We start from the raw sequence: 27,196 nt of genomic DNA, 5'->3' as shown, positions 1-27,196 counted from the left end.
TTCAGTTCTTCAGGGGGTTCCGTTTGAACCCTTACATTCCGTTGATATTAAGTTATTATCTTGGAAAGTTTTGTTTTTGGTTGCAATTTCTTCTGCTAGAAGAGTTTCAGAATTATCTGCTCTGCAGTGTTCTCCTCCTTATCTGGTGTTCCATGCAGATAAGGTGGTTTTGCGTACTAAACCTGGTTTTCTTCCGAAAGTTGTTTCTAACAAAAACATTAACCAGGAGATAGTCGTGCCTTCTTTGTGTCCGAATCCAGTTTCAAAGAAGGAACGTTTGTTGCACAATTTGGATGTAGTGCGTGCTCTAAAATTCTATTTAGATGCTACAAAGGATTTTAGACAAACATCTTCCTTGTTTGTTGTTTATTCTGGTAAAAGGAGAGGTCAAAAAGCAACTTCTACCTCTCTCTCTTTTTGGCTTAAAAGCATCATCAGATTGGCTTACGAGACTGCCGGACGGCAGCCTCCTGAAAGAATCACAGCTCATTCCACTAGGGCTGTGGCTTCCACATGGGCCTTCAAGAACGAGGCTTCTGTTGATCAGATATGTAAGGCAGCGACTTGGTCTTCACTGCACACTTTTACTAAATTTTACAAGTTTGATACTTTTGCTTCTTCTGAGGCTATTTTTGGGAGAAAGGTTTTGCAAGCCGTGGTGCCTTCCATCTAGGTGACCTGATTTGCTCCCTCCCTTCATCCGTGTCCTAAAGCTTTGGTATTGGTTCCCACAAGTAAGGATGACGCCGTGGACCGGACACACCTATGTTGGAGAAAACAGAATTTATGTTTACCTGATAAATTACTTTCTCCAACGGTGTGTCCGGTCCACGGCCCGCCCTGGTTTTTTTAATCAGGTCTGTTAATTTATTTTCTTTAACTACAGTCACCACGGTATCATATGGTTTCTCCTATGCAAATATTCCTCCTTTACGTCGGTCGAATGACTGGGGAAGGCGGAGCCTAGGAGGGATCATGTGACCAGCTTTGCTGGGCTCTTTGCAATTTCCTGTTGGGGAGGAGAATATCCCACAAGTAAGGATGACGCCGTGGACCGGACACACCGTTGGAGAAAGTAATTTATCAGGTAAACATAAATTCTGTTTTTTTTGTATAAAGCACATCATTTCTCTTAAGTGTATTCAGTCCACGGATCATCCATTACTTATGGGATATATTCCCTTCCCAACAGGAAGTTGCAAGAGGATCACCCAAAGCAGAGCTGCTATATAGCTCCTCCCCTCCACGTCATATCCAGTCATTCTCTTGCAACACTCAACATAGTAGGAAGGTGTGAGAGGAGTGTGGAGTTTTTATACTTAATTATTTCTTCAATCAAAAGTTTGTTATTTTAAATGGCACTGGAGTGTGCTGTTTTTTCTCTCAGGCAGTATTTAGAAGAAGAATCTGCCTGCGTTTTCTATGATCTTAGCAGAAGTAACTAAGATCCACTGGCTGTTCTCGCACATTCTGAGGAGTGGGGTAACTTCAGAAAGGGAATAGCATGCGGGGTTCCCTGCAGATGAGGTATGTGCAGTAAAATATTTTTCTAAGGAATGGAATTGACTAAGAAAATACTGCTGATACCGATGTAATGTAAGTACAGCCTTAAATGCAGTAGTAGTGACTGGTATCAGGCTGATGAATGTATGTGCAGTAAAGTAATTTTCTAAGGAATGGAATTTGACTAAGAAAATGCTGTTAATGCTGAAGTGATATATGAGCCTTAATTGCAGTAGAAGCGACTGGTAGCAGGCTTATTGATAACACTACATAACTTTTAAAATGTATGTTTAAAACGTTTACTGGCATGTTATTCGTTTTTGTGAGGTACTTTGGTGATAAATCTTTTGGGGCATGTTTTTTTCCACATGGCTGACGTATATTTCTGCATAGAAACAGTTAACTGAGGTTTCCCACTGTTGTAATATGAGTGGGAGGGGCCTATTTTAGCGCTTTTTTGCGCAGTAAAAATTCAGTCACAGTCTTCCTGCTTCTTCCTCCTTGATCCAGGACGTCTCTAGAGAGCTCAGGGGTCTTCAAAATTCATTTTGAGGGAGGTAATCAGTCACAGCAGACCTGTGACAGTGTGTTTGACTGTGATAAAAACGTTAATTGTTAAATTGATTATCCGTTTTGGGTATTAAGGGGTTAATCATCCATTTGCTAGTGGGTGCAATACTTTGCTAACTTAATACATTTACTGTGAAAATTTGGTTGCTATAACTGATTTGGTTCATTATTTCAACTGAGTTTTTTGTGCTTCTTAAAGGCGCAGTAGCGTTTTTTAATATTGCTTGTAAACTTATTTGAAAGGATTTTCCAAGCTTGCTAGTCTCATTGCTAGTCTGTTTAAACATGTCTGACACAGATGAATCTGTTTGTTCACTATGTTTGAAGGCCAATGTGGAGCCCCATAGAAATATGTGTACTAAATGTATTGATGTCACTTTAAATAAAAGTCAATCTTTATCTGTAAAGAAATTATCACCAGACAACGAGGGGGAAGTTATGCCGACTAACTCTCCTCACGTGTCAGTACCTTCGCCTCCCGCTCAGGAGGCGCGTGATATTGTGGCGCCAAGTACATCAGAGAGGCCCTTACAAATAACTTTGCAAGACATGGCTGCTGTTATGACAGAGGTATTATCTAAATTGCCAGAATTAAGAGGCAAGCGCGATAGCTCTGGGTTAAGGACAGAGCGCGCTGATGATGTGAGAGCCATACCGATACTGCGTCACAATTTGCAGAACATGAGGACGGAGAGCTTCATTCTGTGGGTGACGGATCTGATCCAGGGAGACCGGATTCAGAGATTTCTAATTTTAAATTTAAGCTTGAGAACCTCCGTGTATTGTTAGGGGAGGTATTAGCGGCTCTTAATGATTGTAACACGGTTGCAATTCCAGAGAAATTATGTAGGCTGGATAGATACTATGCGGTGCCGGTGTGTACTGACGTTTTTCCTATACCTAAAAGGCTTACAGAGATTATTAGCAAGGAGTTGGATAGACCCGGTGTGCCCTTTTCCCCTCCTCCGATATTTAGGAAAATGTTTCCAATAGACGCCACCACACGAGACTTATGGCAGACAGTCCCTAAGGTGGAGGGAGCAGTTTCTACTTTAGCTAAACATACCACTATCCCGGTGGAGGATAGTTGTGCTTTTTCGGATCCAATGGATAAAAAATTAGGTTACCTTAAGAAAATGTTTGTTCAACAAGGTTTTATCTTACAGCCCCTTGCATGCATTGCGCCTGTCACTGCTGCTGCGGCATTCTGGTTTGAGTCTCTGGAAGAGGCCATTCGCACAGCTCCATTGGATGAGATTATGGACAAGCTTAAAGCACTTAAGCTAGCTAACGCATTTGTTTCTGATGCCGTTGTAGATTTAACCAAACTAACGGCTAAGAACTCCGGATTCGCCATCCAGGCGCGCAGAGCGCTATGGCTTAAATCCTGGTCAGCTGACGTGAATTCTAAATCTAAATTGCTTAATATTCCTTTCAAAGGGCAGACCTTATTCTGGCCCGGCTTGAAAGAAATTATTGCTGACATTACTGGAGGTAAGGGTCATACTCTTCCTCAGGACAAGGCCAAGACAAAGGCCAAACAGTCTAATTTTCGTGCCTTTCGTAACTTCAAGGCAGGAGCAGCATCAACTTCCTCCGCTCCAAAACAGGAAGGAACTGTTGCTCGTTACAGACAGGGCTGGAAAGCTAACCAGTCCTGGAACAAGGGCAAGCAGGCCAGAAAACCTACTTCTGCCCCTAAGACAGCATGAAGAGAGGGCCCCCTATCCGGAAACGGATCTAGTGGGGGGCAGACTTTCTCTCTTCGCCCAGGCTTGGGCAAGAGATGTCCAGGATCCCTGGGCGTTGGAGATCATATCTCAGGGATATCTTCAGGACTTCAAAGCTTCTCCTCCACAAGGGAGATTTCATCTCTCAAGGTTATCAGCAAACCAAATAAAGAAAGAGGCATTTCTACGCTGTGTACAAGACCTCTTAGTAATGGGGGTGATCCACCCAGTTCCGCGGACGGAACAAGGGCAAGGTTTTTACTCAAATCTGTTTGTAGTTCCCAAGAAAGAGGGAACCTTCAGACCAATCTTGGACTTAAAGATCTTAAACAAATTCCTAAGAGTTCCATCATTCAAAATGGAAACTATTCGAACCATCCTACCCATGATCCAAGAGGGTCAATACATGACCACAGTGGACTTAAAGGATGCCTACCTTCACATACCGATTCACAAAGATCATTATCGGTACCTAAGATTTGCCTTTCTAGACAGACATTACCAGTTTGTAGCTCTTCCCTTCGGGTTAGCTACGGCCCCGAGAATTTTTACAAAGGTTCTGGGCTCACTTCTGGCGGTGCTAAGACCGCGAGGCATAGCGGTGGCTCCGTACCTAGACGACATTCTGATACAAGCGTCAAGTTTTCAAATTGCCAAATCTCATACAGAGATAGTTCTGGCATTTCTGAGGTCGCATGGGTGGAAGGTGAACGTGGAAAAGAGTTCTCTATTACCACTCACAAGAGTTCCCTTCCTGGGGACTCTTATAGATTCTATAGAGATGAAGATTTACCTGACGGAGTCCAGGTTATCAAAGCTTCTGAATGCTTGCCGTGTCCTTCATTCCATTCCACGCCCGTCAGTAGCTCAGTGCATGGAAGTAATCGGCTTAATGGTAGCGGCAATGGACATAGTACCATTTGCGCGCCTGCATCTCAGACCACTGCAATTATGCATGCTAAGTCAGTGGAATGGGGATTACTCAGATTTGTCCCCTCTACTAAATCTGGATCAAGAGACCAGAGATTCTCTGCTTTGGTGGCTTTCTCGGGTCCATCTGTCCAAGGGGATGACCTTTCGCAAGCCAGATTGGCCGATTGTAACAACAGATGCCAGCCTTCTAGGTTGGGGCGCAGTCTGGAACTCCCTGAAGGCTCAGGGATTATGGACTCTGGAGGAGAAACTCCTCCCAATAAATATTCTGGAGTTGAGAGCAATATTCAATGCTCTTCTAGCTTGGCCTCAGTTAGCAACACTGAGGTTCATCAGATTTCAGTCGGACAACATCACGACTGTGGCTTACATCAACCATCAAGGGGGAACCAGGAGTTCCCTAGCGATGTTAGAAGTCTCAAAGATAATTCGCTGGGCAGAGTCTCACTCTTGCCACCTGTCAGCGATCTACATCCCAGGAGTGGAGAACTGGGAGGCGGACTTTCTAAGTCGCCAGACTTTTCATCCGGGGGAGTGGGAACTTCATCCGGAGGTCTTCGCTCAACTGATTCATCGTTGGGGCAAACCAGAACTGGATCTCATGGCGTCTCGCCAGAATGCCAAGCTTCCTTGTTACGGATCCAGGTCCAGGGACCCGGGAGCGGCGCTGATAGATGCTCTAGCAGCCCCTTGTGTTTTCAACATGGCTTATGTGTTTCCACCATTTCCGCTGCTACCTCGACTGATTGCCAAGATCAGACAAGAGAGAGCATCGGTGATTCTGATAGCACCTGCGTGGCCACGCAGGACCTGGTATGCAGACCTAGTGGACATGTCGTCCTGTCCACCATGGTCTCTGCCTCTGAGACAGGACCTTCTCATTCAGGTTCCTTTCCATCATCCAAATCTAATTTCTCTGAGGCTGACTGCATGGAGATTGAACGCTTGATCCTATCAAAGCGTGGCTTCTCGGAGTCGGTTATTGATACCTTAATACAGGCTCGGAAACCTGTTTCCAGAAAAATTTACCATAAAATATGGCGGAAATATTTATATTGGTGCGAATCCAAGAGTTACTCATGGAGTAAGGTTAGGATTCCTAGGATATTGTCTTTTCTACAAGAGGGTTTAGAAAAGGGCTTATCTGCTAGTTCGTTAAAGGGACAGATTTCTGCTCTGTCTATTCTTTTACACAAACGTCTGGCAGAAGTTCCAGACGTCCAGGCTTTTTGTCAGGCTTTAGCTAGGATTAAGCCTGTGTTTAAGACTGTTGCTCCTCCGTGGAGCTTAAACTTGGTTCTTAAAGTTCTTCAAGGGGTTCCGTTTGAACCCCTTCATTCCATTGATATTAAGCTTTTATCTTGGAAAGTTCTGTTTTTGATGGCTATTTCCTCGGCTCGAAGAGTCTCTGAGTTATCTGCCTTACATTGTGATTCTCCTTACCTGATTTTCCATTCAGACAAGGTAGTTCTGCGTACTAAACCTGGGTTTTTACCTAAGGTAGTTTCTAACAGGAATATCAATCAGGAGATTGTTGTTCCATCATTTATGTCTTAATCCTTCTTCAAAGAAGGAACGACTTTTACATAATCTGGACGTAGTCCGTGCCCTGAAGTTCTATTTACAGGCAACTAAAGATTTTCGTCAAACTTCTTCCCTTTTTGTCGTGTACTCTGGACAGAGGAGAGGTCAAAAAGCTTCGGCAACCTCTCTCTCCTTTTGGCTTCGTAGCATAATACGTTTAGCCTATGAGACTGCTGGACGGCAGCCCCCTGAAAGAATTACAGCTCATTCCACTAGAGCTGTGGCTTCCACCTGGGCCTTTAAGAATGAGGCCTCTGTTGAACAGATTTGCAAGGCTGCAACTTGGTCTTCACTTCACACTTTTTCAAAATTTTACAAATTTGACACTTTTGCTTCTTCGGAGGCTGTTTTTGGGAGAAAGGTTCTACAGGCAGTGGTTCCTTCCGTTTAAGTTCCTGCCTTGTCCCTCCCATCATCCGTGTACTTTAGCTTTGGTATTGGTATCCCATAAGTAATGGATGATCCGTGGACTGAATACACTTAACAAGAAAGAACATAATTTATGCTTACCTGATAAATTTATTTCTCTTGTAGTGTATTCAGTCCACGGCCCGCTCTGTCTTTTTTAAGGCAGATCTAAATTTTAATTAGAACTCCAGTCACCACTGCTCCATATGGTTTCTCCTTTCTTGTCTTGTTTCGGTCGAATGACTGGATATGACGTGGAGGGGAGGAGCTATATAGCAGCTCTGCTTTGGGTGATCCTCTTGCAACTTCCTGTTGGGAAGGGAATATATCCCATAAGTAATGGATGATCAGTGGACTGAATACACTACAAGAGAAATAAATTTATCAGGTAAGCATAAATTGTTTTTTTCCAGTTCTTTTTTTGTATGCTTTTTACTCTTCTTCCCCCCCCCCCACCTCACTTCTTGGCTATACGTTAAACTAAATTATGAGTGAGGTGGGAGGTGTATTTATAGGCATTTTGAGGTTTGGGAAACTTTGCCCCCTCCAGGTAGGAATGTATATCCCATATGTCACTAGCTCATGGACTCTTGCCACTATGGAAGAAATGAATTTATCAGGTAAGTTCTTACATATAAATTATGTTTATTTGTTTTTTCCAGTCAAATATTACATTTGCCAGATTTAGGCTTATTTATGATGTATGTATACAGTGTTACAACACTGCTTTCATTTAAAACTTATTTTCTTTTTTTTTCAGCTCTTGATTTGTTGGACAAAATGTTGACCTTCAATCCTCACAAACGAATTGAAGTAGAGGCAGCTTTAGCCCATCCATATCTGGAACAGTATTATGATCCAAGTGATGAGGTAACTAAACCTGTTGTCAGATCTTCAGAAACACATAATTAACATCCATTACAAGCAATTATAGATAAAGACCATACTATTGTAGTATGTCTGCTATTAGTATAACATTAGGTGTCTTAATATAAAATATCAAATTAAATAACTGTGGTTCCATAGCTCTAAAATTTTAATTCGCCCACTATCAAATTTACCGGATTAAAAATTAGGAAATTAATCATCTTTGTAGATTGTGCTAAAAGTAAAACCAGAATGGATGTTTATTTTGAGGAACATAGCCCTATAAAATCCCAGTCTGTAAGATGCATTTTTAATACCAATGATGGGCAACACAGTTTTGTTTTTGTACTAGCTTCAAATTACTCAACTACTAGTTTTTGTACTCATAATAGTTTTTTGGGGGATATTTTTCACTTTTCATTACCCATGCAATAGAAATTTTTTTTATTATTTTTTTTTTTAGCCCTTTAAAAAGCTACATTTAATTATTATTTTTAGCCATCCACGCAGACTGTTTCTTTTTGCCTGTGTGTGCCCAAATTTAAATTTTAATATGTAGGGTAAACCCAAGCTATGTCTTTGGATAAGAATTAAAGGCACAGTAAAGTCAAAATAACTTTCATGATTCAGATAGAGCATGTAGTTTTAAGCAACGTTCCTTTTTTCTACTGTTATCTAATTTACTTATCCTTGGTATCCTTCATTTAAAGCATTCCTGGGTATACTCAAAAGCAGCTGATTAGTGGCTGCACATAAATGCCCTTTATCATTCACTCACCCATTGTTTTCAGCTAGCTCCCAGTAGTGCATTGCTGATCCTTCAGTTAAGGGTGCAAATTTGCTAAAAGTAAATTGGAAAGGTGTTTACAATTGAATGCTCTGTCTGAATCATGAACGAAATATGTGGGGTTTGCTTACCAAATAGCAGTACTGGATTATTTGGAAATGTCTGTCTGCAATCTGGTTATGAATCCACCCCCTGCATTAACAACCCCTTAAAGTGAGAGGTGTTTACGTGACATTCAGTGGTTAACCAACCCTGCAATAGTCACCAGTTTGTCACAGAAAGGGTTTACCAATCATTTCCACCTTAACCAGTTAGTCAGTCTAGCCACTTCAGGCAAGCCTGTGAGTGAGTTCAGTTGGTGCAAAAGTTAACAAACACCCTCATCTGTACTAGACCTAGAAAAATGGTCAAACTTCCCTTTAATGCCACCCACACTAAACTTTCTCTTCTGCCACCACCTTTAGATTATTATATGGGAAATCCTAAGGAAAAATCCAGACTAACCTGATTAAAAATCCCAAAAATCAATCCATGACTACTGTTATTACTAGTCTCATCAATATGGTAAACTCCCTTAAAGTGAGAGGTGTTTACGTGACATTCAGTGGTTAACCACCCTCGCAATAGTCACCAGTTTGTCACAGAAAGGGTTTACCAATCATTTCCACCTTAACCAGTTAGTCAGTCTAGCCACTTCAGGCAAGCCTGTGAGTGAGTTCAGTTGGTGCAAAAGTTAACAAACACCCTCATCTGTACTAGACCTAGAAAAATGGTCAAACTTCCCTTTAATGCCACCCACACTAAACTTTCTCTTCTGCCACCACCTTTAGATTATTATATGGGAAATCCTAAGGAAAAATCCAGACTAACCTGATTAAAAATCCCAAAAATCAATCCATGACTACTGTTATTACTAGTCTCATCAATATTGTGGTACAGATTTTAGACAAAGGCAAAACTTAATATTTTTCTTTCATGTAATTGGCAAGAGTCCATGAGCTAGTGACGTATGGGATATACAATCCTACCAGGAGGGGCAAAGTTTCCCTAACCTCAAAATGCCTATAAATACACCCCTCACCACACCCACAATTCAGTTTTACAAACTTTGCCTCCTATGGAGGTGGTGAAGTAAGTTTGTGCTAAGATTTCTACGTTGATATGCACTTCTCAGCTTTGTTGAAGCCAGATTCCTCTGAGTACATTTAATGTCAGAGGGATGTGAAGGGAGTATCACCTATTGAATGCAATGGTTTTCCTAACGGGGACCTATTTCATAGGTTCTCTGTTATCGGTCGTAGAGATTCATCTCCTACCTCCCTTTTCAGATCGACGATATACTCTCATATTCCATTACTCTTCTGATAACCGTTTCAGTACTGGTTTGGCTATCTGCTATATGTGGATGGGTGTCTTCTGGCAAGTATGTTTCTCTTGTTAAGTGTATTCAGTCCACGGGTCATCCATTACTTATGGGATATATTCCCTTCCCAACAGGAAGTTGCAAGAGGATCACCCAAAGCAGAGCTGCTATATAGCTCCTCTCCTCACATGTCATATCCAGTCATTCTCTTGCAACCCTCAACATAGATGGAGGTCGTGAGAGGAGTGTGGTGTTTTATACTTAATTATTTCTTCAATCAAAAGTTTGTTATTTTTAAATGGCACCGGAGTGTGCTGTTTTTTTTTTTTTTTTTTTTTCTCAGGCAGTATTTGGAAGAAGAATCTGCCTGCGTTTTCTATGATCTTAGCAGAAGTAACTAAGATCCACTGGCTGTTCTCGCACATTCTGAGGAGTGGGGTATCTTCAGAAAGGGAATAGCGTGCGGGGTGTCCTGCAAATAAGGTATGAGCAGTAAAATATTTCTCCAACATAGGTGTGTCCGGTCCACGGCGTCATCCTTACTTGTGGGATATTCTCTTCCCCAACAGGAAATGGCAAAGAGCCCAGCAAAGCTGGTCACATGATCCCTCCTAGGCTCCGCCTACCCCAGTCATTCTCTTTGCCGTTGTACAGGCAACATCTCCACGGAGATGGCTTAGAGTTTTTTAGTGTTTAACTGTAGTTTTTATTATTCAATCAAGAGTTTGTTATTTTAAAATAGTGCTGGTATGTACTATTTACTCAGAAACAGAAAAGAGATGAAGATTTCTGTTTGTATGAGGAAAATGATTTTAGCACCGTAACTAAAATCCATGGCTGTTCCACACAGGACTGTTGAGAGCAATTAACTTCAGTTGGGGGAACAGTGTGCAGTCTCTTGCTGCTTGAGGTATGACACATTCTAACAAGACGATGTAATGCTGGAAGCTGTCATTTTTCCCTATGGGATCCGGTAAGCCATGTTTATTACGATGGTAAATAAGGGCTTCACAAGGGCTTATTAAGATTGTAGACTTTTCTGGGCTAAATCGATTCAGTTTTAAAACATATTTAGCTTTGAGGAATCATTTTATCTGGGTATATTGATATTATAAATATCGGCAGGCACTGTATTAGACACCTTATTTCTCTGGGGCTTTCCCAAAGCATAAGCAGAGCCTCATTTTCGCGCCGGTGTGGCGCACTTGTTTTTGAGAGGCATGGCATGCAGTCGCATGTGAGAGGAGCTCTGATACTTAGAAAAGACTTTCTGAAGGCGTCATTTGGTATCGTATTCCCCTTTGGGTTTGGTTGGGTCTCAGCAAAGCAGATACCAGGGACTGTAAAGGGGTTAAAGTGTTAAAACGGCTCCGGTTCCGTTATTTTAAGGGTTAAAGCTTCCAAATTTGGTGTGCAATACTTTTAAGGCTTTAAGACACTGTGGTGAAAATTTGGTGAATTTTGTACAATTCCTTCATGTTTTTTCGCAATTGCAGTAATAAAGTGTGTTCAGTTTAAAATTTAAAGTGACAGTAACGGTTTTATTTTAAAACGTTTTTTGTACTTTATTATCAAGTTTATGCCTGTTTAACATGTCTGAACTACCAGATAGACTGTGTTCTGAATGTGGGGAAGCCAGAATTCCTGTTCATTTAAATAAATGTGATTTATGTGATAATGACAATGATGCCCAAGATGATTCCTCAAGTGAGGGGAGTAAGCATGGTACTGCATCATTCCCTCCTTCGTCTACACGAGTCTTGCCCACTCAGGAGGCCCCTAGTACATCTAGCGCGCCAATACTCCTTACTATGCAACAATTAACGGCTGTAATGGATAATTCTGTCAAAAACATTTTAGCCAAAATGAACCCTTGTCAGCGTAAGCGTGGCTGCTCTGTTTTAGTTACTGAAGAGCATGACGACGCTGATATTAATATCTCTGAAGGGCCCCTAACTCAATCTGAGGGGGCCAGGGAGGTTTTGTCTGAGGGAGAAATTACTGATTCAGGGAACATTTCTCAACAGGTTGAACCTGATGTAATTGCATTTAAATTTAAGTTGGAACATCTCCGCATTCTGCTTAAGGAGGTATTATCCACTCTGGATGATTGTGAAAAGTTGGTCATCCCAGAGAAACTATGTAAAATGGACAAGTTCCTAGAGGTGCCGGAGCTCCCAGAAGCTTTTCCTATACCCAAGCGGGTGGCGGACATTGTTAATAAAGAATGGGAAAGGCCCGGTATTCCTTTCGTCCCTCCCCCCATATTTAAAAAATTGTTTCCTATGGTCGACCCCAGAAAGGACTTATGGCAGACAGTCCCCAAGGTCGAGGGAGCGGTTTCTACTTTAAACAAACGCACCACTATACCCATAGAGGATAGTTGCGCTTTCAAAGATCCTATGGATAAAAAATTAGAAGGTTTGCTTAAAAAGATGTTTGTTCAGCAGGGTTACCTTCTACAACCAATTTCATGCATTGTCCCTGTCACTACAGCCGCATGCTTCTGGTTTGATGAGCTGATAAAGGCGCTCGATAGTGATTCTCCTCCTTATGAGGAGATTATGGACAGAATCAATGCTCTCAAATTGGCTAATTCTTTCACCCTAGATGCCACTTTGCAATTGGCTAGGTTAGCGGCTAAGAATTCTGGGTTTGCTATTGTGGCGCGCAGAGCGCTTTGGTTGAAATCTTGGTCGGCTGATGCGTCTTCCAAGAACAAGCTACTAAACATTCCTTTCAAGGGGAAAACGCTGTTTGGCCCTGACTTGAAAGAGATTATCTCGGATATCACTGGGGGTAAGGGCCACGCCCTTCCTCAGGATCGGCCTTTCAAGGCGAAAAATAGACCTAATTTTCGTCCCTTTCGTAAAAACGGACCAGCCCAAAGTGCTACGTCCTCTAAGCAAGAGGGTAATACTTCTCAAGCCAAGCCAGCTTGGAGACCAATGCAAGGCTGGAACAAGGGAAAGCAGGCCAAGAAACCTGCCACTGCTACCAAGACAGCATGAAATATTGGCCCCCGATCCGGGACCGGATCTGGTGGGGGGCAGACTCTCTTTCTTCGCTCAGACTTGGGCAAGAGATGTTCTGGATCCTTGGGCGCTAGAAATAGTCTCCCAGGGTTATCTTCTGGAATTCAAGGGACTTCCCCCAAGGGGGAGGTTCCACAGGTCTCAGTTGTCTTCAGACCACATAAAAAGACAGGCGTTCTTACATTGTGTAGAAGACCTGTTAAAAATGGGAGTGATTCATCCCGTTCCACTAAGAGAACAAGGGATGGGGTTCTACTCCAATCTGTTCATAGTTCCCAAAAAAGAGGGAACGTTCAGACCAATCTTAGATCTCAAGATCTTAAACAAGTTTCTCAAGGTTCCATCTTTCAAGATGGAAACCATTCGAACTATTCTTCCTTCCATCCAGGAGGGTCAATTCATGACCACGGTGGATTTAAAGGATGCGTATCTACATATTCCTATCCACAAGGAACATCATCGGTTCCTAAGGTTCGCATTCCTGGACAAACATTACCAGTTCGTGGCGCTTCCTTTCGGATTAGCCACTGCTCCAAGGATTTTCACAAAGGTACTAGGGTCCCTTCTAGCGGTGCTAAGACCAAGGGGCATTGCAGTAGTACCTTACCTGGACGACATTCTGATTCAAGCGTCGTCCCTTCCTCAAGCAAAGGCTCACACGGACATTGTCCTGGCCTTTCTCAGATCTCACGGCTGGAAAGTGAACGTGGAAAAGAGTTCTCTATCCCCGTCAACAAGGGTTCCCTTCTTGGGAACAATTATAGACTCCTTAGAAATGAGGATCTTTCTAACAGAGGCAAGAAAAACAAAACTTCTAGACTCTTGTCGGATACTTCATTCTGTTCCTCTTCCTTCCATAGCTCAGTGCATGGAAGTGATCGGGTTGATGGTGGCGGCAATGGACATAGTTCCTTTTGCGCGCATTCATCTAAGACCATTACAACTGTGCATGCTCAGTCAGTGGAATGGGGACTATACAGACTTGTCTCCGAAGATACAAGTAAATCAGAGGACCAGAGACTCACTCCGTTGGTGGCTGTCCCTGGACAATCTGTCTCAAGGGATGACGTTCCGCAGACCAGAGTGGGTCATTGTCACGACCGACGCCAGTCTGATGGGCTGGGGCGCGGTCTGGGGATCCCTGAAAGCTCAGGGTCTTTGGTCTCGGGAAGAATCTCTTCTACCGATAAATATTCTGGAACTGAGAGCGATATTCAATGCTCTCAAGGCCTGGCCTCGGCTAGCGAGGACCAAGTTCATACGGTTTCAATCAGACAACATGACAACTGTTGCGTACATCAACCATCAGGGGGGAACAAGGAGTTCCCTAGCGATGGAAGAAGTGACCAAAATCATTCTATGGGCGGAGTCTCACTCCTGCCACCTGTCCGCTATCCACATCCCAGGAGTGGAAAATTGGGAAGCGGATTTTCTGAGTCGTCAGACATTGCATCCGGGGGAGTGGGAACTCCATCCGGAAATCTTTGCCCAAGTCACTCACCTGTGGGGCATTCCAGACATGGATCTGATGGCCTCTCGTCAGAACTTCAAAGTTCCTTGCTACGGGGCCAGATCCAGGGATCCCAAGGCGGCTCTAGTGGATGCACTAGTAGCACCTTGGACCTTCAAACTAGCTTATGTGTTCCCGCCATTTCCTCTCATCCCCAGGCTGGTAGCCAGGATCAATCAGGAGAGGGCGTCGGTGATCTTGATAGCTCCTGCGTGGCCACGCAGGACTTGGTATGCAGATCTGGTGAATATGTCATCGGCTCCACCTTGGAAGCTACCTTTGAGACGAGACCTTCTTGTTCAGGGTCCGTTCGAACATCCGAATCTGGTTTCACTCCAGCTGACTGCTTGGAGATTGAACGCTTGATTTTATCGAAGCGAGGATTCTCAGATTCTGTTATCGATACTCTTGTTCAGGCCAGAAAGCCTGTAACTAGAAAGATTTACCACAAAATTTGGAAAAAATATATCTGTTGGTGTGAATCTAAAGGATTCCCTTGGGACAAGGTTAAGATTCCTAGGATTCTATCCTTCCTTCAAGAAGGATTGGAAAGAGGATTATCTGCAAGTTCCCTGAAGGGACAGATTTCTGCCTTGTCGGTATTACTTCACAAGAAGCTGGCAGCTGTGCCAGATGTTCAAGCCTTTGTTCAGGCTCTGGTTAGAATCAAGCCTGTTTACAAACCTTTGACTCCTCCTTGGAGTCTCAATTTAGTTCTTTCAGTTCTTCAGGGGGTTCCGTTTGAACCCTTACATTCCGTTGATATTAAGTTATTATCTTGGAAAGTTTTGTTTTTAGTTGCGATTTCTTCTGCTAGAAGAGTCTCAGAATTATCTGCTCTGCAGTGTTCTCCTCCTTATCTGGTGTTCCATGCAGATAAGGTGGTTTTACGTACTAAACCTGGTTTTCTTCCAAAAGTTGTTTCTAACAAAAACATTAACCAGGAGATTATCGTACCTTCTCTGTGTCCAAAACCAGTTTCAAAGAAGGAACGTTTGTTGCACAATTTGGATGTTGTTCGCGCTCTAAAATTCTATTTAGATGCTACAAAGGATTTTAGACAAACATCTTCCTTGTTTGTTGTTTATTCTGGTAAAAGGAGAGGTCAAAAAGCAACTTCTACCTCTCTCTCTTTTTGGATTAAAAGCATCATCAGATTGGCTTACGAGACTGCCGGACGGCAGCCTCCCGAAAGAATCACAGCTCATTCCACTAGGGCTGTGGCTTCCACATGGGCCTTCAAGAACGAGGCTTCTGTTGATCAGATATGTAGGGCAGCGACTTGGTCTTCACTGCACACTTTTACCAAATTTTACAAGTTTGATACTTTTGCTTCTTCTGAGGCTATTTTTGGGAGAAAGGTTTTGCAAGCCGTGGTGCCTTCCATTTAGGTGACCTGATTTGCTCCCTCCCTTCATCCGTGTCCTAAAGCTTTGGTATTGGTTCCAACAAGTAAGGATGACGCCGTGGACCGGACACACCTATGTTGGAGAAAACAGAATTTATGTTTACCTGATAAATTTCTTTCTCCAACGGTGTGTCCGGTCCACGGCCCGCCCTGGTTTTTTTAATCAGGTCTGATAATTTATTTTCTTTAACTACAGTCACCACGGTACCATATGGTTTCTCCTATGCAAATATTCCTCCTTAACGTCGGTCGAATGACTGGGGTAGGCGGAGCCTAGGAGGGATCATGTGACCAGCTTTGCTGGGCTCTTTGCCATTTCCTGTTGGGGAAGAGAATATCCCACAAGTAAGGATGACGCCGTGGACCGGACACACCGTTGGAGAAAGAAATTTATCAGGTAAACATAAATTCTGTTTTTTCTAAGGAATGGAATTGACTAAGAAAATACTGCTGATACCGATGTAATGTAAGTACAGCCTTAAATGCAGTGAAAGCGACTGGTATCAGGCTGATTATTGTATATGCAGTAAAGTAATTTTCTAAGGAATGGAATTTGACTAAGAAAATGCTACTAATACTGAAGTAATGTAATAAGCCTTAAAATGCAGTAGGACTGGTATCAGTCATCAATAGAGATACATACTTTTTAAAAAGGATGTTTAAAACGTTTGCTGGCATGTTTAATCGTTTTTGTGAGGTACATTGGTGATAAAACTTATTGGGGCATGAATTTTTCCACATGGCTGACTTATATTTCTGCATAGAAACAGTTAACTGAGGCTCCCACTGTTGTAATGAGTGGGAGGGGCATATTTTAGCGCTTTTTTGCGCAGTAAAAATTCAGTCTGTCTTCCTGCATGACCCAGGACGTCTCTAGAGAGCTCAAGGGACTTCAAAAGTCATTTTTAAGGGAGGTAATCAGTCACAGCAGACCTGTGACAGTGTGTTTGACTGTGTTAAAAAACGTTTTTTTCTCTATTGATTATCCGTTTTGGGTATTAAGGGGTTAATCATCCATTTGCAAGTGGGTGCAATGCTCTGCTAACTTAAGACATTTACTGTGAAAATTTGGTTGCTATAACTGATTTGGTTCATTGTTATTTCAACTGTGACAGTTTTTTTGTGCTTCTTAAAGGCGCAGTAGCGTTTTCTATATTGCTTGTAAATTTATTTGAAAGTATTTTCCAAGCTTGCTAGTCTCATTGCTAGTCTGTTTAAACATGTCTGACACAGATGAATCTGTTTGTTCACTATGTTTGAAGGTCAGTGTGGAGCCCCATAGAAATATGTGTACTAAATGCATTGATGTCACTTTAAATAAAAGTCAGTCTTTACCTGTAAAGAAATTATCACCAGACAACGAAGGGGAAGTTATGCCGACTAACTCTCCTCATGTGTCAGTACCTTCGCCTCCCGCTCAGGAGGGGCGTGATATTGTGGTGCCAAGTATATCAGAGACGCCCATACCAATCACTTTACAAGACATGGCTACTATTATGAATAATACCCTGACAGAAGTATTATCTAAATTGCCAGAATTAAGTGGCAAGCGCGATTGCTCTGGGATAAGGACAGAGCGCGCTGGTGCTGTGAGAGCCATGTCCGATACTGCGTCACAGTTTGCAGAACATGAGGACGGAGAGCTTAATTCTGTGGGTGACGGATCTGATCCAGGGAAACCGGATTCAGAGATCTCTAATTTTAAATTTAAGCTTGAGAACCTCCGTGTATTGCTAGGGGAGGTTTTAGCGGCTCTGAATGACTGTAACACAGTTGCAATTCCAGAGAAATTATGTAGGCTGGATAGATACTATGCGATGCCGGGGTGTACTGACGTTTTTCCTATACCTAAAAGGCTTACAGAAATTATTAGCAAGGAGTGGGATAGACCCGGTGTGCCCTTTTCACCACCTCCTATATTTAGGAAAATGTTTCCAATAGACGCCACTACACGGGACTTATGGCAGACGGTCCCTAAGGTGGAGGGAGCAGTTTCTACTTTAGCTAAGCTTACCACTATCCCGGTGGAGGATAGTTGTGCTTTTTCGGATCCAATGGATAAAAAATTAGGTTACCTTAAGAAAATGTTTGTTCCACAAGGTTTTATCTTACAGCCCCTTGCATGCATTGCGCCTGTCACTGCTGCTGCGGCATTCTGGTTTGAGTCTCTAGAAGAGGCCATTCACACAGCTCCATTGGATGAAATTATGGACAAGCTTAAAGCACTTAAGCTAGCTAATGCATTTGTTTCTGATGCCATTGTACATTTAACTAAACTAACGGCTAAGAACTCCGGATTCGCCATCCAGGCGCGCAGAGCGCTATGGCTTAAATCCTGCTCAGCTGACGTGACTTCTAAATATAAATTGCTTAGTATTCCTTTCAAGGGGCAAACCTTATTTGGGCCCGGCTTGAAAGAAATTATCGCCGACATTACTGGAGGGAAGGGTCATACTCTTAGGACAGGGCCAAATCAAAGGCCAAACAGTCTAATTTTCGTGCCTTTCGAAACTTCAAGGCAGGAGCAGCATCAACTTCCTCCGCTCCAAAACAGGAAGGAACTGTTGCTCGTTACAGACAGGCCTGGAAAACTAACCAGTCCTGGAACAAGGGCAAGCAGGTCAGAAAACCTACTACTGCCCTTAAGACAGCATGAAGGGATGGCCCCCTATCCGGAAACGGATCTAGTAGGGGGCAGACTTTCTCTCTTCGCCCAGGCGTGGGCAAGAGATGTCCAGGATCCCTGGGCGTTGGAGATCATATCTCAGGGATATCTTCTGGACTTCAAAGCTTCTCCTCCACAAGGGAGATTTCATCTTTCAAGGTTATCAGCAAACCAAATAAAGAAAGAGGCATTTCTACGCTGTGTACAAAATCTGTTTGTAGTTCCCAAGAAAGAGGGAACCTTCAGACCAATCTTGGACTTAAAGATCTTAAACAAATTCCTAAGAGTTCCATCATTCAAAATGGAAACTATTCGAACCATCCTACCCATGATTCAAGAGGGTCAGTACATGACCACAGTGGACTTAAGGGATGCCTACCTTCACATACCGATTCACAAAGATCATTATTGGTACCTAAGATTTGCCTTTCTAGACAGGCATTACCAGTTTGTAGCTCTTCCCTTCGGATTAGCTACGGCCCCGAGAATTTTTACAAAGGTTCTGGGCTCACTTCTGGCGGTTCTAAGACCGCGAGGCATAGCGGTGGCTCCGTATCTAGACGACATTCTGATACAAGCGTGTCAAGTTTTCAAATTGCCAAGTCTCATACAGAGATAGTTCTGGCATTTCTGAGGTCGCATGGGTGGAAGGTGAACGTGGAAAAGAGTGTTCTATTACCACTCACAAGAGTCTCCTTCCTAGGGACTCTTATAGATTCTGTAGAGATGAAAATTTTCCTGACTGAGTCCAGGTTATCAAAACTTCTAAATGCTTGCCGTGTCCTTCATTCCATTCCACACCCGTCAGTAGCTCAGTGCATGGAAGTAATCTGCTTAATGGTAGCGGCAATGGACATAGTGCCATTTGCGTGCCTACATCTCAGACCGCTGCAATTATGCATGCTAAGTCAGTGGAATGGGGATTACTCAGATTTGTCCCCTCTACTAAATCTGGATCAAGAGACCAGAGATTCTCTTCTCTGGTGGCTTTCTCGGGTCCATCTGTCCAAGGGTATGACATTTCGCAGGCCAGATTGGACGATTGTAACAACAGATGCCAGCCTTCTAGGTTGGGGCGCAGTCTGGAACTCCCTGAAGGCTCAGGGATCGTGGACTCAGGAGGAGAAACTCCTCCCAATAAATATTCTGGAGTTAAGAGCAATATTCAATGCTCTTCTAGCTTGGCCTCAGTTGGCAACACTGAGGTTCATCGGATTTCAGTCGGAACATCACGACTGTGGCTTACATCAATCATCAAGGGGGAACCAGGAGTTCCCTAGCGATGTTAGAAGTCTCAAGGATAATTCGCTGGGCAGAGTCTCACTCTTGCCACCTGTCGGCGATTTACATCCCAGGTGTGGAGAACTGGGAGGCGGACTTTCTAAGTCGCCAGACTTTTCATCCGGGGGAGTGGGAACTTCATCCGGAGGTGTTCGTTTAGCTGGTTCATCGTTGGGGCAAACCAGAACTGGATCTCATGGCGTCTCGCCAGAACGCCAAGCTTCCTCGTTACGGATCCAGGTCCAGGGACCCGGGAGCGGCGCTGATAGATGCTCTAGCAGCCCCTTGGGTTTTCAACATGGCTTATGTGTTTCCACCGTTTCCGCTGCTGCCTCGACTGATTGCCAAGATCAAACAGGAGAGAGCATCAGTGATTCTGATAGCGCCTGCGTGGCCACGCAGGACCTGGTATGCAGACCTAGTGGACATGTCGTCCTGTCCACCATGGTCTCAGCCTCTGAGGCAGGACCTTCTAATACAAGGTCCTTTCAACCATCCAAATCTAATTTCTCTGAGGCTGACTGCATGGAGATTGAACGCTTGATCCTATCAAAGCGTGGCTTCTCGGAGTCATTGATTGATACCTTAATACAGGCACGGAAGCCTGTTACCAGGAAAATTTATATGGCGTAAATATTTATATTGGTGCGAATCCAAGAGTTACTCATGGAGTAAGGTTAGGATTCCTAGGATATTGTCTTTTCTACAAGAGGGTTTAGAAAAGGGCTTATCTGCTAGTTCGTTAAAGGGACAGATTTCTGCTCTGCCTATTCTTTTTCACACACGTCTGGCAGAAGTTCCAGACGTCCAGGCTTTTTGTCAGGCTTTGGCTAGGATTAAGCCTGTGTTTAAGACTGTTGCTCCGCCATGGAGCTTAAACTTGGTTCTTAAAGTTCTTCAAGGTGTTCCGTTTGAACCCCTTCATTCCATTGATATTAAGCTTTTATCTTGGAAAGTTCTTTTTTTGATGGCTATTTCCTCGGCTCGAAGAGTCTCTGAGTTATCTGCCTTACATTGTGATTCTCCTTATCTGATTTTCTATTCAGACAAGGTAGTTCTGCGTACTAAACCTGGGTTTTTACCTAAGGTAGTTTCTAACAGGAATATCAATCAGGAGATTGTTGTTCCATCATTATGTCGTAATCCTTCTTCAAAGAAGGAACGACTTTTGCATAATCTGGACGTAGTCCGTGCCCTGAAGTTCTATTTACAGGCAACTAAAGATTTTCGTCAAACTTCTTCCCTTTTTGTCGTTTACTCTGGACAGAGGAGAGGTCAAAAAGCTTTGCCAACCTCTCTCTCCTTTTGGCTTCGTAGCATAATACGTTTAGCCTATGAGACTGCTGGACAGCAGCCCCCTGAAAGAATTACAGCTCATTCCACTAGAGCTGTGGCTTCCACCTGGGCCTTTAAGAATGAGGCCTCTGTTGAACAGATTTGCAAGGCTGCGACTTGTTCTTCGCTTCACACCTTTTCAAAATTTTACAAATTTGACACTTTTTTTTCTTCTTCGGAGGCTGTTTTTGGGAGAAAGGTTCTACAGGCAGTGGTTCCTTCCGTTTAAGTTCCTGCCTTGTCCCTCCCATCATCCGTGTACTTTAGCTTTGGTATTGGTATCCCATAAGTAATGGATGACCCGTGGACTGAATACACTTAACAAGAGAAAACATAATTTATGCTTACCTGATAAATTTATTTCTCTTGTAGTGTATTCAGTCCACGGCCCGCCCTGTCTTTTTTAAGGCAGATCTAAATTTTAATTAAAACTCCAGTCACCACTGCACCCTATGGTTTCTCCTTTCTTGTCTTGTTTCAGTCGAATGACTGGATATGACATGTGAGGGGAGGAGCTATATAGCAGCTCTGCTTTGGGTGATCCTCTTGCAACTTCCTGTTGGGAAGGGAATATATCCCATAAGTAATGGATGACCCGTGGACTGAATACACTACAAGAGAAATAAATTTATCAGGTAAGCATAAATTATGTTTTTCATTACTTAAGACACTCTCGGCTATGGTTTGGCACTTTATGTATTTATATAAAGTTCTAAATATATGTATTGTACTTATATTTGCCATGATTCAGGTTCAGTATATTTACTTTTTGCAGACTGTCAGTTTCATATCTGGGAAATGCATTTTTAAGAAAAAATTATTTCTCTTGTTAAGTGTGTTCAGTCCACGGGTCATCCATTACTTATGGGATATATTCTCCTTCCCAACAGGAAGTTGCAAGAGGATCACCCAAGCAGAGCTGCTATATAGCTCCTCCCCTCACATGTCATATCCAGTCATTCTCTTGCAACTCTCAACAAAGGAGGAGGTCGTGAGAGGAGTTAGGAGTTTTTTACTTAATTATTCTTCAATCAAAAGTTTATTTTAAATGGCACCGGAGTGTGCTGTTTTTTCTCTCAGGCAGTATTTAGAAGAAGAATCTGCCTGCGTTTTTCTATGATCTTAGCAGACGTAACTAAGATCCACTGGCTGTTCTCGCACAATCTGAGGAGTGGGGTAACTTCAGAAAAGGGAATAGCATGCGGGGTCCCCTGCAAATGAGGTATGTGCAGTAAAATATTTTCTAGGAATGGAATTGACTAAGAAAACACTGCCGATACCCATATGATGTAAGTACAGCCTAAAATGCAGTAGTAGCGACTGGTATCAGGCTGGTAAATGTATGCACAGTAGTTATTTTCTAGGGAATAGAATTTGACTGAAAATACTGTTAATACTGAAATAATGTATGAGCCTTAACTGCAGTAGAAGCGACTGGTAGCAGGCTTAGTGATAACTTTACACAATATCTGAAATGTTGTTTTTTAAAACGTTTACTGGCATGTTAATCGTTTTGTGAGGTACTTTGGTGATAAATCTCTTGGGGCATGATTTTTTCCACATGGCTAACGTATATTTCTGCATAGAAACCGTTATAGCTGGTCTCCCACTGTTGTAATATGAGTGGGAGGGGCTTTTTGTTAGCGCCTTGTTGCGCAGTTAAAATTCAATCATTGTCTTCCTGTTTCTTCCTCCTTGATCCAGGACGTCTCCAGAGAGCTCAGGGGTCTTCAAAATTTATATTTGAGGGAGGTAATCCGTCACAGCAGACCTGTGACAGTGTGTTTGACTGTGATAAAAACGTTAACTGTTAAATTGATTATCCGTTTTTGGGTATTAAGGGGTTAATCATCCTTTTGCTAGTGGGTGCAATCCTCTGCTAATTTCATACATTTAATGTAAAGATTTGGTTGCTATAACTGAATTAGTTCATTGTTATTTCAACTGTAATTGTCTTTTTGTGTTTTTAAAAGCGCAGCAGCGTTTATACATTGCTTGAAAAGTTTCTGAAAGTAATTTCCAAGCTTGCTAGCCTCATTGCTAGTCTGTTTAAACATGTCTGATACAGATGAATCTGTTTGTTCATTATGTTTAAAAGCCAATGTGGAGCCCAATAGAAATATGTGTACCAATTGTATTGATATTACTTTAAATAAAGGTCAGTCTTTACCGGTAAAGAAATTATCACCAGACATCGAGGGGGAAGTTATGCCGCCTAACTCTCCTCACGTGTCAGTACCTGCGCCTCCCGCTCAGGAGGTGCGTGATGTTGTGGCGCCAAGTACATCAAGGCCCTTACAAATCACTTTGCAAGATATGGCTAATGTTATGAAAGAAGTATTATCTAATTTGCCCGAGTTAAGAGGCAAGCGCGATAGCTCTGGGTTAAGGACACGAGAGCCATGTCCGATACTGCGTCACAATTTGCATAACATGAGGACGGAGAGCTTCATTCTGTGGGTGACTGATCTGATCCTGGGAGACCGGATTCAGAAATTTCCAATTTTAAATTTAAGCTTGAGAACCTCCGTGTATTGCTAGGGGAGGTGTTAGCGGCTCTGAATGATTGTGACACGGTTGCAATCCCAGAGAAGTTATGTAGGCTGGATAGATACTATGCGGTGCCGGTGTGTACTGACGTTTTTCCTATACCTAAAAGGCTTACAGAGATTATTAGCAAGGAGTGGGACAGACCCGGTGTGCCCTTTTCCCCTCCTCCGATATTTAGAAAAATGTTCCCAATAGACGCTACCACACGGGACTTATGGCAGACGGTCCCTAAGGTGGAGGGAGCAGTTTCTACTTTAGCTAAGCGCACCACTATCCCGGTGGAGCATAGTTGTGCTTTCTCAGATCCAATTTATAAAAAATTAGGTTACCTTAAGAAAATGTTTGTTCAACAAGGTTTCATATTACAGCCCCTTGCATGCATTGCGCCCGTCACTGCTGCGGCGGCTTTCTGGTTTGAGTCTCTAGAAGAGGCTATTTGCACAGCACCATTGGATGAGATCATGAACAAGCTTAAAGCACTTAAGCTAGCTAATGCATTTGTTTCGGACGCCGTTGTGCACTTAACCAAACTAACGGCTAAGATCTCCGGATTTGCCATCCAGGCGCGCAGAGCGCTATGGCTTAAATCCTGGTCAGCAGATGTGACTTCTAAATCTAAATTGCTTAATATTCCTTTCAAAGGGCAAACCTTATTCGGGCCCGGCTTGAAAGAAATTATTGCTGACATTACTGGAGGTAAGGGTCACTCCCTTCCTCAGGATAGGGCCAAATCAAAGACCAAACAGTCTAATTTTTGTGCCTTTCGTAATTTCAAGGCAGGAGCAGCATCAACTTCCTCTGCTCCAAAACAGGAAGGAACTGCTGCTCGTTACAGACAGGGTTGGAAAAGCAACCAGTCCTGGAACAAGGGCAAGCAGGCCAGAAAGCCTACTTCTGCCCCTAAGACAGCATGAAGGAAGGGCCCCCTATCCGGAAACGGATCTAGTGGGGGGCAGACTCTCGCTCTTCGCCCAGGCTTGGGCAAGATATGTCCAGGATCCCTGGACGTTGGAGATCATCTCAGGGATACCTTCTGGATTTCAAAGTTTCTCCTCCACAAGGGAGATTTCATCTGTCAAGGTTATCAACAAACCTAATAAAGAAAGAGGCATTTCTACAATGTGTACAAGACCTCTTAGTAATGGGAGTGATCCACCCAGTTCCGCGAACGGAACAAGGGCAAGGGTTTTACTCAAATCTGTTTGTGGTTCCCAAAAAAGAGGGAACCTTCAGACCAATCTTGGACCTAAAGATCTTAAACAAGTTCCTAAGGGTTCCATCGTTCAAAATGGAAACTATTCGAACCATCCTACCCATGATCCAAGAGGGTCAGTATATGACCACAGTGGACTTCACATACCGATTCACAAAGAGCATTATCGGTACCTAAGGTTTGCCTTTCTAGACAGGCATTACCAGTTTGTAGCGCTTCCCTTCGGGTTAGCTACGGCCCCGAGAATTTTTACAAAGGTTCTGGGCTCACTTCTGGCGGTACTAAGACCGCGAGGCATAGCGGTGGCTCCGTACCTAGACGACATTCTGATACAAGCGTTGAGTTTTCAAAATGCAAAGTCTCATACAGAGATAGTTCTTGCATTTCTGAGGTCGCATGGGTGGAAAGTGAACGTGGAAAAGAGTTCTCTGTTACCACTCACAAGGGTAGCTCAGTGCATGGAAGTAATCGGCTTAATGGTCGCAGCAATGGACATAGTGCCATTTGCGCGCCTGCATCTCAGACTGCTGCAATTATGCATGCTAAATCAGTGGAATGGGGATTATTCATATCTGTCCCCTCTACTGAATCTGGACCAGGAGGCCAGAGATTCTCTTCTCTGGTGGTTGTCGCGGGTTCATCTGTCCAAAGGAATGACTTTTCGCAGGCCAGATTGGACGATTGTAACAACAGATGCCAGCCTACTAGGCTGGGGCGCAGTCTGGAACTCCCTGAAGGCTCAGGGATCGTTGGCTCAGGGATCGTTGGCTCAGGAGGAGAAACTCCTCCCAATAAATATTCTGGAGTAAAGAGCAATATTCAATGCTCTTCTAGCTTGGCCTCAGTTAGCAACACTGAGGTTCATCAGATTTCAGTCGGACAACATCACGACTGTGGCTTACATCAACCATCAAGGGGGAACCAGGAGTTCCCTAGCGATGTTAGAAGTCTCAAAGATAATTCGCTGGGCAGAGTCTCACTCTTGCCACCTGTCAGCGATCTACATCCCAGGCGTGGAGAACTGGGAGGCGGACTTTCTAAGTCGCCAGACTTTTCATCCGGGGGAGTGGGAACTTCATCCGGAGGTCTTTGCTCAACTGATTCATCGTTGGGGCAAACCAGAACTGGATCTCATGGCGTCTCGCCAGAACGCCAAGCTTCCTTGTTACGGATCCAGATCCAGGGACCCGGGAGCGGTGCTGATAGATGCTCTAGCAGCCCCTTGGGGTTTCAAGATGGCTTATGCGTTTCCTCCGTTTCCGTTGCTGCCTCGATTGATTGCCAGGATCAAACAGGAGAGAGCATTGGTGATTTTGATAGCGCCTGCGTGGCCATGCAGGACCTGGTATGCAGACCTAGTGGACATGTCGTCCTGTCCACCATGGTCTCTGCCTCTGAGGCAGGACCTTCTAATTCAGGGTCCTTTCAACCATCCAAGCCTAATTTCTCTGAGGCTGACTGCATGGAGATTGAACGCTTGATTCTATCAAAGCGTGGTTTCTCGGAGTCGGTTATTGATACATTAATACAGGCTCGGAAACCTGTTACCAGAAAAATTTACCATAAGATATGGCGTAAATATTTATATTGGTGTGAATCCAAGAGTTACTCATGGAGTAAGGTCAGGATTCCTAAGATATTGTCTTTTCTACAAGAGGGTTTAGAAAAGGGTTTATCCGCTAGTTCGTTAAAGGGACAGATTTCTGCTCTGTCTATTCTTTTACACAAACGTCTGGCGGAAGTTCCAGACGTTCAGGCTTTTTGTCAGGCTTTAGCTAGGATTAAGCCTGTGTTTAAGACTGTTGCTCCGCCGTGGAGCTTAAACTTAGTTCTTAAAGTTCTTCAAGGTGTTCCGTTTGAACCCCTTCATTCCATTGATATTAAGCTGTTATCTTGGAAAGTTCTGTTTTTGATGGCTATTTCCTCGGCTCGAAGAGTCTCTGAGTTATCTGCCTTACATTGTGATTCTCCTTATCTGATTTTTCATTCAGACAAGGTAGTTCTGCGTACTAAACCTGGGTTTTTACCTAAGGTAGTTTCTAACAGGAATATCAATCAAGAGATTGTTGTTCCATCATTCTGTCCTAATCCTTCTTCAAAGAAGGAACGTCTTTTGCATAATCTGGATGTAGTCCGTGCCCTGAAGTTCTATTTACAGGCAACTAAAGATTTTCTGCAAACTTCTTCTCTGTTGGTCGTTTATTCTGGACAGAGGAGAGGTCAAAAGGCTTCGGCCACCTCTTTTTGGCTTCGTAGCATGATTCGTTTAGCCTATGAGACTGCTGGACAGCAGCCCCCTGAAAGAATTACAGCTCATTCCACTAGAGCTGTGGCTTCCACCTGGGCCTTTAAGAATGAGGCCTCTGTTGAACAGATTTGCAAGGCTGCAACTTGGTCTTCACTTCATACCTTTTCAAAATTTTACAAATTTGACACTTTTGCTTCTTCGGAGGC

The 27,196-nt window shown here is 43.3% G+C and overlaps 1 protein-coding gene across 1 annotated transcript in view; it reads left to right on the top strand.

Moving 5' to 3' along the window:
• MAPK1 (mitogen-activated protein kinase 1) overlaps positions 1–27,196 on the top strand; it is a gene marked incomplete in the record, with an annotated part of 532,868 nt that overhangs the window by 458,494 nt on the left and 47,178 nt on the right. Inside the window, 1 exon segment of the mRNA XM_053701940.1 lies at positions 7,489–7,598. Coding sequence (XP_053557915.1) covers positions 7,489–7,598 — 110 coding nt within the window.

Source organism: Bombina bombina, chromosome 2 (assembly GCF_027579735.1).
Source record: "Bombina bombina isolate aBomBom1 chromosome 2, aBomBom1.pri, whole genome shotgun sequence".
In the NCBI taxonomy this organism is placed as follows: domain Eukaryota; kingdom Metazoa; phylum Chordata; class Amphibia; order Anura; family Bombinatoridae; genus Bombina; species Bombina bombina.
This window is presented reverse-complemented; position numbering and strand designations above follow the sequence as displayed.